At 36.0% G+C, this 15,982-nt stretch overlaps 2 protein-coding genes and 1 pseudogene across 2 annotated transcripts; all 3 read right to left on the reverse strand.

Moving 5' to 3' along the window:
* Nucleotides 1–1,422: 1,422 nt before the first annotated feature.
* Nucleotides 1,423–5,506, reverse strand: LOC108957620. The gene is made up of 3 exons (XM_039307822.1): nucleotides 4,805–5,506; nucleotides 2,300–3,183; nucleotides 1,423–1,953 (listed from the first exon to the last, which is right to left on the reverse strand). The coding sequence occupies exons 1-2, from the start codon at nucleotides 5,498–5,500 to the stop codon at nucleotides 2,329–2,331; spliced, it is 1,551 nt and encodes a 516-aa protein (XP_039163756.1). The 5' UTR covers nucleotides 5,501–5,506; the 3' UTR covers nucleotides 1,423–1,953; nucleotides 2,300–2,328.
* Nucleotides 5,507–7,666: 2,160 nt separating this feature from the next.
* LOC120290643 lies at nucleotides 7,667–12,682 on the reverse strand. Its single transcript, XM_039306994.1, has 4 exons — nucleotides 11,684–12,682; nucleotides 8,676–9,290; nucleotides 7,815–8,447; nucleotides 7,667–7,714 (listed from the first exon to the last, which is right to left on the reverse strand). The coding sequence occupies exons 1-4, from the start codon at nucleotides 12,680–12,682 to the stop codon at nucleotides 7,667–7,669; spliced, it is 2,295 nt and encodes a 764-aa protein (XP_039162928.1).
* An 805-nt stretch (nucleotides 12,683–13,487) lies between these two features.
* Nucleotides 13,488–15,982, reverse strand: part of LOC104431107 — a 10,088-nt pseudogene continuing 7,593 nt past the window's right edge.

A 15,982-nucleotide genomic window follows, 5' to 3' on the forward strand; every position in this document is an offset into this window, starting at 1 on the left:
CTTTTGCAGTGGAAGCATCTAAAGTAGGTGATTGGCAAAGCAATTAGATCACCTTCAATCACCTAGCTCATTTTCCTGACATGTCACCACTATTTTTACAGGAGATACTGGACTCTACCCGTGAGCATATTGAATTTTGGACATCTCTCTTCATGATATGTCGCTCAACATCCAGGGGAGAGTATCAAGTAAAATGCGAATACTATCGTGATCTGTGAATCTTGGAAAGCTGGGGTGAGTCGTTTATGAAAGAAATCTACAGAAAACTGGATCCTAGGCCTTTTTCTCTCTCTTTGATGGTTTGACGATATTCTAGCTCGGACTCATTGCAATTTAGAGAGACTCTCACATCAGCATGGGTGATGCTGCTATTGTAGTAAAAACACAGATATTGGGGCATCGAATTTGTACAAAATGTTTTTCTTAATTTCCACCAAGTTAAATCAGCAAGAATTAACATTCAAAAAGCAACAGATCAAATCAATTCACTTTTTAGTTGGGTCTACCCTTCTTGTCCAAGATGGTCAAACTTAGAAACAGAAGAAAAAGAACGACTAACGACACTTTATATTTAGCGTCATATTTTCCACAAGAATACAATGACCAAATCCTGTGATATTGCATTAATTGATTTTTTATCATCAAGTCATGAAGGCAGGCAAAGTAATACCTATGTATCTCCATATCATGAACTCAAGTAAAACAATTGAACAAGAGACAACTAAACTAACATAAGTTATGATAATTGAGTAGGATATTACCTGCCAATCCATGCTATGATAGTACTATGGACTCTCAAGAGCTATGAACCTAACCTTGCAATAAGTGTCTGCTAAAAGAAGACTGGATGAAACTAATCATTGTGGCATGGACATCTAAGGTTTCAAAAGCAGAGTTGACATAGACACCATGTAACATAGGAGAAAGACGTACAAACCTATGATAGCCATCACTTTACTCATTCAAGAATCCATAAGGTAAATGTTTTAACAAAGCCAAAACAATCGAATTCTACTCTTGTCAAACCAACAGTCACTATTATCTATCTTTAACCAGCAAATGAACCAACACAACATCTTGTGTATCTCAAAACAATGTCAAAGATGTCTGTATATTCCTATAACGAGTTGTGCACATAAGCAAGATCATGCTCAAGGAGGGAAAATCACTCAAGATAAATCGATGCCAATGTCAATCAGAGACTGAACTACGTTCTGATTTTTCCTTCAAACTTGTCCCTCGCTGTTGCAGTATGGGAAGCAGTGCACTCATCAGCTTCTCTCCCCCAGTCTGCCAAAGCCCGGCCTGTGGCCAAACATGCTGGTGTGTTCGATTGAGACTTGAGCACGTCTCTACTGTCCTATTAGTACCGCAACCGCGACCTGCTTGCACGTGACCCTATAAGTGAGTGAGTGAAGCTGAGACGAAGCGCTAGGAGATGAAAACATTTAGTGTGAATGGCTCCATGTAGGCTCTGGTGCGCTTCTTGAAGGACATGTGCTTAATTGGATTCTTGGATTTCTTCCCCTTCTGGTCAGTGTATGGCCACTGTTGTCATCATCCAAATGGGCCAACTCCAAAGAAACTCTTGATGCTAAATGAGGCTGCCTAAAAGCCAACACTCATACAAAATCTCCATACAATCCAACGGAAGATTGAGTACCCCCACATTCAATTGATTATTTGCTCAACCATTCTGCTACATTTATACCATTATCAAGGAAATGAGCGGACATCCCAAACTAGAAAAGGAATGAGATATTCAATGAAGCACCTGCCCACTGTGAACACCACTTGTCAGCACATGGACGCCATATCAAGAGGCAACAACACCTTGCGCTGGAACATTATTAGTGCACAGGCTACAGAACACTTGCTTCAATGTCTTACTACAAAGACAGTTTCTAGCAAATAAAAGCGGCCACTTTGATCGTAGCGTAGCGAGCATGACACCTAAAAGAGACAAACATTGTCAGTAAGACGTGTCTAAATACTGACATTCCTCAAGGGTAACTGAATAAGTGGGCCAGCACACAACCCCATATAACAAAACCCCAGTCTTTGCAGCTACATTGACAGAGGTTATGCTAAGCAATTCATCAAACAGCTACAATGCATTGGTGGATAAGTGCCCAAAAGACCCGACAACTCCAATTATGTTACGATCCCGTTAAAAACAGTCAAACATTTTTAAAGAAAGAGCGACTTCATATCAACTAATATAGAACTCAAAGAATAACGGCAGTTTCTTCCTTTTGACACCGGGTTCAGGGAGACATGATTAGGCACCTAGATTTACCTGACTCGGTGAATTCAGCGTGGATTGTTTCATGTCGATAAGAATTGGATTGTGGTATTAAGATCCCCCTCCCAACATCCTTTATAATCCTCATCGGAGAGGTATACTTGATGTAATCTTGGTGTACTCAAGGCACCATTGCAGAATATATTCATCTTTGGGCACTGCTTCACAATAATATCCCACAATGATGGGAACATGAAGGTGCAATTCACGGAGGAGAAGCTCTCAAGGCTCGGTAAACCATCAAGTATCAAACGATGCAGCTTGGGGAAAGAGATCTCCTCTACTCCATTTCCATCATCTATTACCACGTCTTCCATCGCACTGCAATTTTTTAGGGTTAGCGAAGTAAGGTGCACCAGACTTGTCACTGCTGAGCAAGTCCCCATATGAACTAAACCAGCACAATCCTTTACTTCTAATTCCGTCAATCTCTGGAATGCAGTCGGGGATGGAAGTACGATTGATAAACTTGAGCACTCCAAAATGAGCAGAGTTTCAATTTGTTTAAGGATTTCAGCCATCAAGGAGCCATCTTTCCAGACTCGCTGGAGTTTACATAGCTTATTCAGCTCAAGTTGCCGCAGATTTTTGAGTGCCTTGAGAGGTGTTTCCATGTCAGTTAATTCTCCGTAGGAAGTTGCTCCCCCATGTCCACATGCATCTTCCGGAAATATCTCCTCCAAGGAACTATAGGACAGAGAAAGCACTTCTAGATTGGGGAATCTGTGGAGGAGGAAGTTGGAGGGGAAAGCGACATTCTCATCATGGTAGCATGCCAAGTCCAGCTCTGTGAGATTGCGAAAGACGTAATGGTGCTGCAGTGTCATCATTATAACATCCTCGCTCATCAATGTCAATCCCTTCAAGTTTGGTATGACCTGTGGGAATTTCTTTTAATTAGGCTATGGGAAGTAAATACGGGGCATAGCCACGGCACAATGATTAAAGTATCATTTTATTTTAGGGAAAAGAGGAAAAAGAACCCAAGAGCCAATAGAAGGGATGTTTGTTAAGGGTTTGCCCAATTCAATAAAAATAAGTTTCAGTAATTTAAATAAAGACAGTTATATGTCAATCATACTCCAGCTATTTCAATTGTAAACTAATTCAATCCAAAAGTTAAAAAACATGAATTTCAACAAGTTGTAGCAAAAAAAAAAAAAAAAAAAAAACTTATTTATTTTTGCAAATGATGTCACATTTATAGTAAGTAGATGTGTTTTAATAGTAAGAAATTGTATTAATATGTTGCACTCTATTTTCTAAGCTGCCGTTCTAATATCTATTTTATTATAGATCATGAGTAGCACGTGGCTTAACCTTTTTTTCCCCTCTAAGAAGAATGCATTAAAACTGAACAAATTATCGGCAATAAAACATTTCATAAGCTAAGAAACAAACAAAAAATATGTGACCCCAAATGCAAGGACGGTTTGAGCGTTCCGTTGGGTTCGAAATGGAACTTAATTATGGGTTGCTATATCACTATTATAACACTCAAATTAAGGTTGATTATTTCGATTAAACATTAGTAACTTCAAAAGTGTTGGCAAGACATCGGAATAAATGTCGGTAGATTATTAAAGTAGTTGGTGATCATGAAAGTATAAAGACATATAAGTACTTTTCAAGATCTATAATATAAAAGGTTTCTCAGTGACTAAAATCCATAGGTATCTTGATTTGAAATATGTTGGTACATCAATCAATTTAACGTTTGTAATTTAAACTTAAAGTAAGTTATTCAAAAGTCATTGTTTTGTCACAAGAATATTATTGGTTGATTATTAAAGTAATTCATAATTTTGGAAAGTTGGTACTTTTCAAAATCTTATAAGATAAAAAGTTGGCAAGTAATTAAAATCAGTTTTTATATTATGGATGTTGGTACACCAATCAAATTAAGTTCGGTAAATTCAAATAAAGTTAGTAATTTCAAATACATTGGTGATCCACAAGAATAATGTTGCTAGATTATTAAAGTAGTTGGTAATTTACAGAGTAGAAAAAAGTTTGTGCTGTTCAAGGCCTATTAATAAATTACTAACACGTGACTAGATAAGCAAGTTATTTGCGGCACTTGACAGTTACCAATCATTTCACAATGTTTAAGCATGGAACTTTGCTCCATAGCTAAGCTAGCAATATGCCACATGAACATAATGATATTCTTTTTTGTTTTAAATTTTGGCGGATGATGTTGATCAAATTAAATTAACTAGGTATAACCCAGCCATAAGGCACAAGTCGGCTATTAGAAGCATGATTATCTATGCAAGTTAATTCAATAATTTGTTTTTTCAAAGTACAAGCTGGGATGATTTCGAAGAATATCAGCCACAAATAATTAACTGCAAACGATCTTTAAATTTCTAAGAAATTCATAGGTTTGGCTCGGTAAGTATTTGTAAGCATGAAATGTTTGACAATTCCAATTTCCAATAGAAAATAACATAACCAATGAAGGCAATTGCAGAGAGCTAGAATTGAGGGCTATACCTTTTCAAAAGAAAAGAGTGCAGGTTGATTCTCACTTATATTTGTACCTCGACAACTTTGATATTCACAAGCAAATGAGAATGACCCTATCTTGCCGCAATGTCTTACTTGCAATTTCTTCAAAAGTGGCTGTGTTGAAGTATGACTATTCCTGTAGAAGCTCCTCAAATCCGGCAACTCAAGTAATTTTAGATCAGTTAATTGTGGAAAGAAGAGATCCCTTGCATTCATCTCTACTCCGTCTTCCTCCACAATAATTTCTTGCACCCCACACTCCCGTACTAAAAGTTCTTCAAGCCGCGTCATACTTTTTGCCATCAAGCTTGGAAATAAACTTTTGAGCCTTTCACACTCAACAATCTCCATGCATCGTAAGAGTCCAAAGGTAAGACCTCCTTGAGGATGTCCACTCCACACGTGCTTCATTTTTGGGAGCCGCATTAGAACTAATTCTCTCAATTGAAAAGTGCTTGTAGGACAAGCTTCGCTAAAATTGAACTCTTGGATGTGAAATACCACTTCTAGGGACCCACAATCCGTTACACTTATCTTCTCTAGGTTTTGAAATCTTGTGAGCATAGTATAAGATAAAAATATGGATGAAAGTTTCTCACAATACTTCACTACTAGTGTCTTGAGTTTGCTAAAGGCATTTGAAGCAAGATCATCAAGCCATATCTTCTCCAAGTTATTCATGTGCGAGATCTCTACCGACTCCATATTAGGAAACTTAACCTGTTATTTTTCAATTAAATTATTAGAGACGATTCTCTATTCCCATATAAAAGGGAAAACGTTCATTTCAAGAACAAGGAAAATCACTAAACAAACATAATCGATAGTATAGAAAGAAAGAAAAAAACTAAATGCACGTTTTTTCTAGTAGATGCCACCCCCTAAAATCCATTCTCCTATCACATTATTTTTTAGTAGAAAGCATATATTCATCTAATAGATATCAATCATTATGTCATAATCCATAACCACCTAAGTTAGACGAGCATAATCATTTCACGTGTCGGATGTTTCCCACAAACCTCAAATTTAGCCTATCATTAGATTCCTCAAATGTACTCTCCCATTTCTTTGAACCATTTAAAAAATATAGCTTGTGCATTATAGGGACTTGATACCAACAAAACAAAAACCAACTAGCATAAATCAATGCTTCATGGATCTTGCACTTCAAAATTTTCTTTGACAAAGTATAGACTTCAAGAAAACACGACATAACAAAAAAAGAAAAAAAAAAGAAAAGAAAAAACACGACATAAACCAAAGAAAGAAATCCAACAATTAAACCAAAAGATGGTAAAGTGCAAGTATGTACTGTTCAATTTTGATGTTGGACGGGATGCTCCACCACTAGCTGATTTGTTTCTTTTTTATATTAGTTATTTGATAATATCGAAGATTAATGAAATTTATCTTGATTATTTCTCTTAATAGGTGCCTACAAAATAAATAGATTGATTTGATTACTAAGTTTGCCTATATGACGTGACTTTTGCCGTGCCTGGATTGGCCCTTCTATCTCTTTCATCTTCTCTAGTTTTCTCTTTTTTCCCCTTATTATCTTATTTTCCTCCATTTTCTACAAATCTAAACCTAACATTCTTCATGCTTTCATTTAGCACTAGTTGGTAATGGATTTAGATATGTTCTTCATCAATTGGTATCTGAGCTGGATCTCTTCAACATTTAATTGGTATCAAAACATTGCTTTGTGCATGTGGTATTGTCATGCGATGATACTAGACCAAAGGCCAACACTTTGGTTTTCATTTTCATTGCTACGGTTGCAATTTTGATCTGATATGCTCATGAAGATATATGGCATTGATGTCTGTTGAAAGTTCAGCTGCCATTTTTACTGGTTTGGAGCCACTATGCTTGGTCTAATTATTTCTTTGAAAAATCTTGCAATATTTATTAAATCTTATTCTAAAATTTGAAAAGAGTAGGGGTTATTGCTATTATTACTTCATGTGATTACGATTATAAGGATTACAGTGTTACTCTAATAGTGTTGATTGTCAGGAGTAATACAATTATTACCATCCTTATGATTATTATAAATCCTTAATAATCCTGAAGAGATTAAAAATTTGTTTAATGATATGAGAGAAAATTTCAACAATTTTGGTGAGAATTGAATAGATTCAATCAACAATTGTAAGGGAGACATGAAAACAGTCCAAAATCATTTGCCAATGAGCTAAATGACATGGAAAAATATTCTCAACGTCTTGAAGAATTGAATAAGGATCTCTTCTTTTGAGAATAGTGAAGTGAGTAAGTAAAATTCAACAAATAATCTGGATGAATTTATTGAAGCACCTTTTGAAATTTAATAAATTCAGAAACGTAATTTCTCCTATTGATGATTCACATAAGAGAAAAATTCGTGATGCTAAAATTTATTCTATAATACTTCGTATAGCCTTATACTTCCTAGGTGCATATCTAAATCAGGCTCTCTGCATGTAGCCAAGATTTTTTATGGGGGCAAAAGTTGTGGTAGTATCTTTCTCACAGAAAGAGCCGCCGGAGAAAGGACTTGACTTCATTTTGGTGGGGTAGATTGATGTATGACATGATTCTCCAAAGACTTTGCTGATTTGTATCTTCAATTAGTTTATTAAATTTGATACTATTAATAATTTAAGATACTTATCTTGATTTATTTCTATTATTTTAGATATGCTTACTTAATTTGAACTCTTGTTTACCTGTAAATATTGACCTAGATACTCGTTTTCTTCAGTTTTGAGGATGGATTCATTGACTAATGAGTTTCCTTACGTCGCGTTTCTTCTTCCTCATCTGCATTGGCATCTCTCTCTCTCTCTACCCCCTATTCTAGCTACCTGATTTCCCTTCAATTTCCGTGATGTGTAGCTCTTCTAACTTTGAAAATGCAAGCCACCAAAAAATATGCAAAATTGTTTAAGGACAGAGCACTAAAAACAAAGTAAAATAACATATAAGATAAATCGGGAGATGATACCTTCTCATCAAATAGAGGATGTAACCCATCACTAGCACAACTCACTGAGCGGAAACTAATCAAATTCTCAAGGTCACCAAGCTTGAGTGTGCTTAATTGATGGAACTTCAAAGTCTCTAAGGTTTTCCCTTTTCCTTCTTCCATCGCAATTATGCCCCGTAGGTTGTTGCAACAAGAAACATCAAGCACCGCAAGTTTATCGAGAATTTCAGCCATGGCACTTGAGAAGAGATATGGCAAACTGTGACAACCCCTCACGTTCACTTCCATCAGACTAGGAAATGCCAAGGTGACTTTGCAGTCACTCTCAAAAATGTCTCTCAGCCTTGATAGATTCAACAACGTCAATTCTCTTAATGCAGGGAGGACCAACGGCTTTTGCCTTTTCTCAGCGCTGAGACTTATGGGTTCAAATAATGCTTCCAAGGAGGGACACCCAACTGCCTTAATTTTATTCAGGCTCTGCAACATATCCATTGAATTTGACGGAAAAACATGTGACAAATTTTCACAAAGTTCAACAGTGAGGGATGCAAGTTTGTAGAATGACTGTCCGTGGAGCTTACTGTGCCATATCCTCTTTAATTGGCACATGGAAGAAAGCTTCAATTCCTCCAAGCTTGGAAAAAGAACCTGCGTAAAAACATTGTATATGTAAAATGGCTGAAATTTTTGGTATATAATTTTATTATGCTGAAACTTGGGGGCAAGGGCAAACTTTGGGAATGACCAGCAGCGAGTTTGTTTTTCCACCGCGAAGTGCCAATCTTTTGGTACAGAATAATGATCCAATTTCTACTAAATTGCTTCACTGACTAGAACTAGAAGAATGATCAATAGAAAAATACTATAGATGCTTACCTTTTCATTGAAGAAGCTAGGCAAGGACAAGCTAGAGTTGATACGACCAAATGCTTGTTGTAAATTTGTATCATTCGTCATGAATTGTTGCCTTCCTTCGAATGAAGAAAATGTCATCAATTTGGTGCATTGGGATATTGTCAATCTTGTTAATGATGGAAAGTGAATACAGTACTTTCCATAAGAGAATGTCTTGAGATTTGGCAATTCCACAAGAGACAAGAAGGTCAATGAAGGAAACTCGAAAGTGTCGGGGGTTGTAGCTTCTGCTAATTCTTCTTCTTGCGCATACATAACTTCTTCCATCAGTACACAATTTGCTATTTCGATTTCTTTTATCTGCACTAGTGCTTTAGCCATGGAAGAAGAAAAAAGAAACCTCAAGTTCTCACAATTTTGCACCTTCAGTGCCTTTAAGTTTCGAAAGCACAATGCTCTTCTTGGATCCTTGGTCCATATTTGTTCCAAATTTGGTAAGCCACTCAAGGTCAATCTAGTCAATCGACATAGAATCTCAACATCCCCCATAGTTGTCAGTTCCTCAAGGTCGAATACTTCTCGTATTAATTGACATTTTTCAACGGTTATAGCCTCCAAATTTTGTAGCTTTATTAGCTGCAAGGGGTGAATAACACCACACTCAAAACAATGCTGTTAACTAGAAACTGTGAATACGGGTTGCATGTGAAATAATAACAGAAGAAATAATCTCTCATGACAGATCTAAGGATAATGGAAGATGAAGCGGGGTAGTGATTTTGAATTTTCCCTTATTCTTCTTTAAAATTATCTACTTTACACTTACTTATCATTTACCTATTATGTACTTGGACTTTATTGTACATATATTAACAAGAATGAAGTATTGATGTTATTGAATTTACCCTTACATTTTATGCAATCTGCCTAAATTTTAGAAATTCATGGCATAGGCTCAATTGATTTTTTGATCATTGACTCTAGTCTGATGAGTGCAAAAAACAATCTTAATTATTTTCTCTGGAATTGTTATAAACTAAATTGATAAACTGATAAAAAAAATATAATTTTAATTGATTAGCACGTGTCAGTTGAGCCTGGCATTTTTTTCCAAACTATTTCCAAAAAAAAAAAACCTCTTATCGAGAGAGTAAAAGTAAAAAGTTATTATAAATTTATGAGAGAAATACTAAAGTAGTCCTAAGATTTTACTGTACCCATGCATAGCACTAAAAGATCCATTATTTTCTGGTATTGATGTAAAGCGGAATAGATGCCACATCGACCAAATGTTAGAAAAAGGGTTCATCTCCATAAGATCCATTGGTGGCTGTAATATCCATGAATTGGTCATAACAGCGCCATATGGTTATCAAAGTCAATTTCATCAAAGCATTTAGTTTTAAATTATGAGGACCCAAGATACGCTTCCTCGTCATAAAAAAGTTGCTTACTTTATGTAGAAAGTGGAAAGTTTTAGTTATGTGGCCAATAAAAAGAATTGATTAATTTGATAATGATTTTAACCGAGTATAACGCTTTTGTGGTTTGGGTCACGTGGTAAACATAATTATAAAAAGTAATTAGAAAAGGGTTTCCAATTTTTTATTTTATACTAACAGAATAGATATAAAATTTGATGATTCCAAACAATAGTGCACAAATGAATGCTAGATGTGTTTCTAGTTAATACTTTCAAGCGACATTCTATTACAGAAAAAATAAATTTAAACATGTGCCACACACATAAATTCTACAAGGAATATTGGAAAAGCTGCTAGAATGAAGATTTGTGGTAATTTGATCACTACAAAAAAAGTCCAAACCTCACATAAATTAGAAAAAAAATTAATTTTTCCACTAACATCTCATTAATGTACCAAGAGTAACAAATGCAAATTGGCCTTATTATATTTGAATTTTCATTCAGTTGTCACATAATAGTTCCATCAACTAACATATAAGAGTGCAGAAAATTTTATATGATGGATCTTTGTGGAGAACCACATTTCTACTAAGGTCCATTCACCTACCCCAACTTTTTACAATTATTGGGAACAACTTAATCGTCTCAATTGCCTTAGCATTGATGTACTTAAGATGAAAATTGTAAAGTAATTTAATGTGATCAATAGATCTGGATGTTTCTTCCCACATAATCACTAAGTTCAATTCACAGGGATTTTTTTTTTAGTTCTGGTTTTTCCCCTTTAATCAAGTGGATGTAATAGAATCTTACAATTTTCCATAATTACTAAATGAAGGTCATACAAATTATATAGGTCTTATATACCTTCTTTAAGTTACAATTATATCCATAAATGTATGTGTATATACTTTACCATAAAGCAGTGGTAAACTTTTAGACTATTTAAAAAATCGATACATTGCACGGTGCTTCTTTAAATATGTTGATAACATAGCACATATAAAATGAGATGTAATTAACTTATATAGATGTTTTTATGCATTCACATATCGCATAGCAATTACATTTTGAAAAATTAAATCATTATTTTGTCATAATTAAAAGAATCTTAATATATTTCCAATTCCCCTATGTGCTATTAGACTCCTCTATAATACCCATGCATGAAATTTCATTTACTATAAAATGCAAAACGCATCACCTCACCCACATATAAAAAACAAATTGAGATAGCTCTAAAGTCAATATTTCAATGTGTTTATAAATCAAATGTTTAATTAATCACAGTCAAATAAAATCAATAGTTTTTAGCACAAAATACTAATCGATGCAACTGTTGGTAAATAAATTTTTCGTATAGTTGATAAATGCATATTACCTTGTCAAATTACACAAAACTCCTTACATTATATCTCCAACGTAAATATTTCAACAAGTCAATATTTTTAAAAGTCCGCACAGTGAGTGGGAACTAAATCAATTGAAGGCAATGTTCATATTTGTAACTCATGGATCTTAAGACTAGCCAGAGAAAGTTTTCTCCAATTAGGATGGCCTGGATGGAGGAAAATATGACCATTTTAGAAAACATGAAATTTACCTGTTGTCTGTCGAAGAGCACGACCGAATGGTCCATGGTTTTACATAAGCTCGTCATCTCTGGCAAGTTTCGTAATGTTAGCCTATGCAAATAGCATGACTTCACTTTGGGATCAACATCCTTTTCATCTCCGTCTTCTGCGACAATTTGCTTTATCAAGTGGCATCTACTTGTTTCAATCTCTTCTAGCTGCAAGAAGTTTCCTATCACGGAGGAAGGAAACAAATATTTGATTCCACCACAGCTATTCATTTTCAAAATCTTTAATATGCTGAAGGATTCTAAGGCAAGGCGACCGCAACAAATCTTCTCCAAGTTGTTTAGATTCTCGAGAAACAACGATTCCAATCTCGTAAATGCAGTGCACTGGATGTCCTCTGTGGAGTGAACAACGTACTGAAGTGAGGGGCTATTTTGTACGTGAAGATGCTTCAATTCCTGAAAACCTTTGAAGCACAAATTGTGTATGCTGTGATTATCTTGCAATCCCACCAAGTTGAGATTCTGTGTTCTTTGCAAACATCTTTGCACCCACTCTTCACGAAGAAGATTGCCCGAATCTAGCTTGAGTTTTAAAGTTCTGGATTCTTCGTATTCATCTGACCAATCCCAAATGTTCCCAATTAGGATTTTATGCTTATTTAGTTTCCCAAATGGTAAGTCTCTTGAGAGACTGGCTAAACGAGGAATGGCAATGTATAAAGTGCTCAACTTATTCATGCTCTTGAACTCAGCCAGGCTAGCATTGCTTCGCGGGGTTTCATCCTCGGCTTCCCACTGATCAAAACTATATTGCATATACAATTCTTCTAAATTAACCAAGCTTTCGAGCATGCCAGGTTCAATAACTCTGAGCTCGGTGCAGCTTCGCAAGTCCAAAAATCTCAATTCTGTTAGTTCACCCATTTCTTTGGGCAGCCGAGCAATTGTAGAGTTTAAAAACTGAGGAACTGCAATCCTTTTAGCTTTCCAAGAGTAGTCACATCCTCCAAACGGCATGAATCAAGACATAGTGACGTGAGGTTTTCAAGGAACTCCATCGACGAAGGTAAGGAGGGAAAAGATAAGCCAGTCAAGTCCAAGACTTGGAGTTTCTCCATAGATTCGAAAAATGACTCGGGCATTTTGAGAAATCGGTTGTGTTCTAATAACAGAAGAATCCTCATGTTTGGGCAGTCCAATTTTTTAGGAAGTTCATCAATGCCAACATAATTGAAGGCCATTGCGGTGCATTTTCTGAGATCATTCTTCGACCACTCTTTAAACCCAAAATCCTTTCTCCCAACCAAGGCGTTCCATTCTATGTCAATAAATTTGTCATGCATAGAAATGGCCACGTCAATAAATAAGTCATGCATGCTCAACCATTCCAAGTCATCACTACCTAGCAACAAAGAAGAGTCAAGCAGGCGACGTAGATCCATAATCAACCTATCTCTAGCATTTTCGATGGTCTTGCTGAATTTTTCATATAAACCCAAACCCATGCAAGTAGACAAGGGTATCCCTCATGTGAGGTCTCCCAGAGTCTAGAGCACAAACCAAGAACAATGATTTGATCCTCTCATCTTCTAAGTCATTGTAATTTAGTTCCACTATTGATTTTACACTTGACCCTTCTACATTGGTCAAAGCATTCCTCCATTCAGGCAAATCTCCACGCTTCAACCTTTTTGCCACCGAGACAATCAAAAGAGGCAAGCCTCCACAATTCTGACCACTCCATCCACCAAGCTCTCAAATTCAGGGTCGTTAACTCTGTTCCCCACTATCCTTTCAAAAAGCATTTGTGCTTCTCCATGCTTTAACACATTGAGTTGAAATTCTCGGTCAGAGCCATCTCAATGTACAAAACATCTCGGTATCTAGACGTTAGCAATAGCTTGCAGCCTCTTACTTTATTATCATATCCGCAAGGGATTCCGACTTCCTTCAACTCTAGCTTTGTCCACAAATTATCTAAAATTATGAGAATCTTTTTCTCAGAATATTTCTCTAACGTCTTGCACAAAAGATCTGCTCTCTCACAAGCAGTTTCCTCATTCACTAGCTTCAGACCCAGTGGATAAGCAATTTCTCCTTGGATTCTTTTTAGATCTGGATTACGTGATACATTTGTTATGGCAACCACATCGAATAGCTGCTCTTCCTTAACTTGCCTTTCTATGTCCTCCATAAGCTTGGACTTGCCAACCCCACCTGGTCCATACACCCCAATCACACTGAACTTGTCATCAATTAGAGCCTTAATTACATCCTCTATGATTGAAGCCCTCGACTCCAGGACATCTTCCTTCCCATGAGCAGATCTTGCAGCAGAAGTGGTAGCAGTGACGATTCCTATGGGAGTATTCTCATAATAGACCTTCTGGAAGATACTATTTTTGCTTTCGTTATGGAGTCCTTGGAATGACTTGAGTCATCTTCTTCACCTTCCTACCAATTGGATGGCGCACCATGGGGTTGGGAAGCCACCCATGGAAGCAAGCATTTTTTGCACTTTCGTTTCGTTTTAACAAGTTATCTGCCTTCTCAGTCTCCTCCTTCACACTCTTCAACCAATTCTCAACATCCGCGTGTATAAGTTTGCTGTCATACACGGCTTCATCGACGGAGCTTTGTACCCTTTTCCTCGCAGTCTCTAGTTCTTTGACTCCATTTTCAAGTTCTTCAAAATAGCTCTTATAGCACAGCACATACCCAAATTGGCGTCCAATGGGAGCAAACAGGCACTCGCCAAGTTTCGACAAAAGATTCGATGCAACAGGTAAGCAATTGCCTCGGCCATAATCTCTTCTTTAATTTTTCAAATTTCTTTTTCCCCCTTCTTTTTCCTCTTCTTGTTGCCTCCTTTTGTTGGTCGCTTAAACAAATGGGTGCGGAGAAAACTGAGGTGAGAACAGAACTAATCAGTTAGAATTGTGAAACAAAATCCAGAGAGAGAGAGAGAGAGCCGGAGTGTACGGAAGCAGGAGCGATGTAAATAAACAGAGATTGAGGAATGTCAGCAACATAGAACGCAGAGTTATTGGGAAAAAACTTGGTCGCTCAATAATGGCTCACTGCACTCGGTGCTCCCAAGTAACACGTTACTGGTTTACGTGGAGAACTTGCAGATGATCTTACCTGGACAAGCAACACGTCATTGGTCTACCACGTGCGGTAGAAGGCTAATTTTTTTATTTTATTTTATTTTTTCCATTTTTTACTCCTGTAGTTCCTGTTTTCTTTCATACTAGTTCAACCATTGTCGATTCTTTTGAAAATTGACGGTCAGAATCATTTAGAACATTTTCTCAATATTTCAAAGCTAAAAAAATTTCTTTTCATTTTTGTGATTTCAACAGAAAGCAATAAGTAGAGGTTACAAATCAAAAGATGCCGGGTACTTCTTAGAGAGCTAGTAATTGTTTTGATGTTTCTACCATCCACATAACATGTTTTTGTTTCGATAGCTGGTAACATGTTTGATAATTTTTTAAAAAAATGGGAAATTGATCAAAGAAACTCTAATTTAAAGGACAAAGTTGCACCAAGTAAAAATTTTGATACTTTGCTTTATTTAAAATAAAATAAATAGGTGGGGCCATTTTATCCCTCTTTGGTTTGGGACAAATATTTTATTTTGATCAAAATAACCTTCTATGTTTGAAAACATGCTGAATCACCATTTCACCCTACTTTTTTTCTCTCTCAATCTCCTCTTCACCTTCTTGTTTATTTAAAATTGACTAAAATATCCTTCCTGTGTTTGAAAATCAATTAATCATTAATTAACCATACTTTTCATAATTTCAGATGGATTAAATTTGTGAAATTCTTAAGTTTATAATTTTGGTCCATAAAATACTTTCTTGCCTTAGATTAGTTAATTTTCAATACAATTTTCCTATTCATCTTAATTGTAATGGCATTTTTATACTGACCACTATTGACTCCTACTTTTTGACTTGAAAAAGTTGCATTGTCCAAATTCTTTCTCACTCACGCACAACACACAACGCAAATTCATTATTCATCAACAAAAAACTTGCAATTAAGATATTGATTAGTTGATAATTGTATAATCAAGTGAAAATGATGAGGACAGAAATCATCACGTGGTTCTGTCCAACTAGCCCAGATGCCTAATAAATTGCAAATGACCATTAGACAACGACAAAAAAACAAGACAACATAAAATCACAATTTTATTAACACAAAGTTGGTATTAAGAAAGTAATTAGTTGAGAACTAAGAAATATTAGAGGGAAATGAAATAATGAAGGGGAACAGATATCATCGGGTATCTTGAACCCC

Source organism: Eucalyptus grandis, chromosome 2, assembly GCF_016545825.1.
Source record: "Eucalyptus grandis isolate ANBG69807.140 chromosome 2, ASM1654582v1, whole genome shotgun sequence".
Taxonomy (NCBI): domain Eukaryota; kingdom Viridiplantae; phylum Streptophyta; class Magnoliopsida; order Myrtales; family Myrtaceae; genus Eucalyptus; species Eucalyptus grandis.

What these genes read in the sequence shown, in the direction of transcription:
- LOC108957620 (XM_039307822.1), bottom strand. Translation starts at nt 5,500, where the DNA reads ATGAATAACTTGGAGAAGATATGGCTTGATGATCTTGCTTCAAATGCC. An exon ending in CACTCTTTTCTTTTGAAAAG is followed by an intron (nt 3,184 to 4,804) that starts GTATAGCCCTCA and finishes AAATTCCCACAG; the next exon opens with GTCATACCAAACTTGAAGGG.
- LOC120290643 (XM_039306994.1), bottom strand. Translation starts at nt 12,682, where the DNA reads ATGCCGTTTGGAGGATGTGACTACTCTTGGAAAGCTAAAAGGATTGCA. An exon ending in TGCTCTTCGACAGACAACAG is followed by an intron (nt 9,291 to 11,683) that starts GTAAATTTCATG and finishes CACCCCTTGCAG; the next exon opens with CTAATAAAGCTACAAAATTT. An exon ending in CTAGCTTCTTCAATGAAAAG is followed by an intron (nt 8,448 to 8,675) that starts GTAAGCATCTAT and finishes GTTTTTACGCAG; the next exon opens with GTTCTTTTTCCAAGCTTGGA.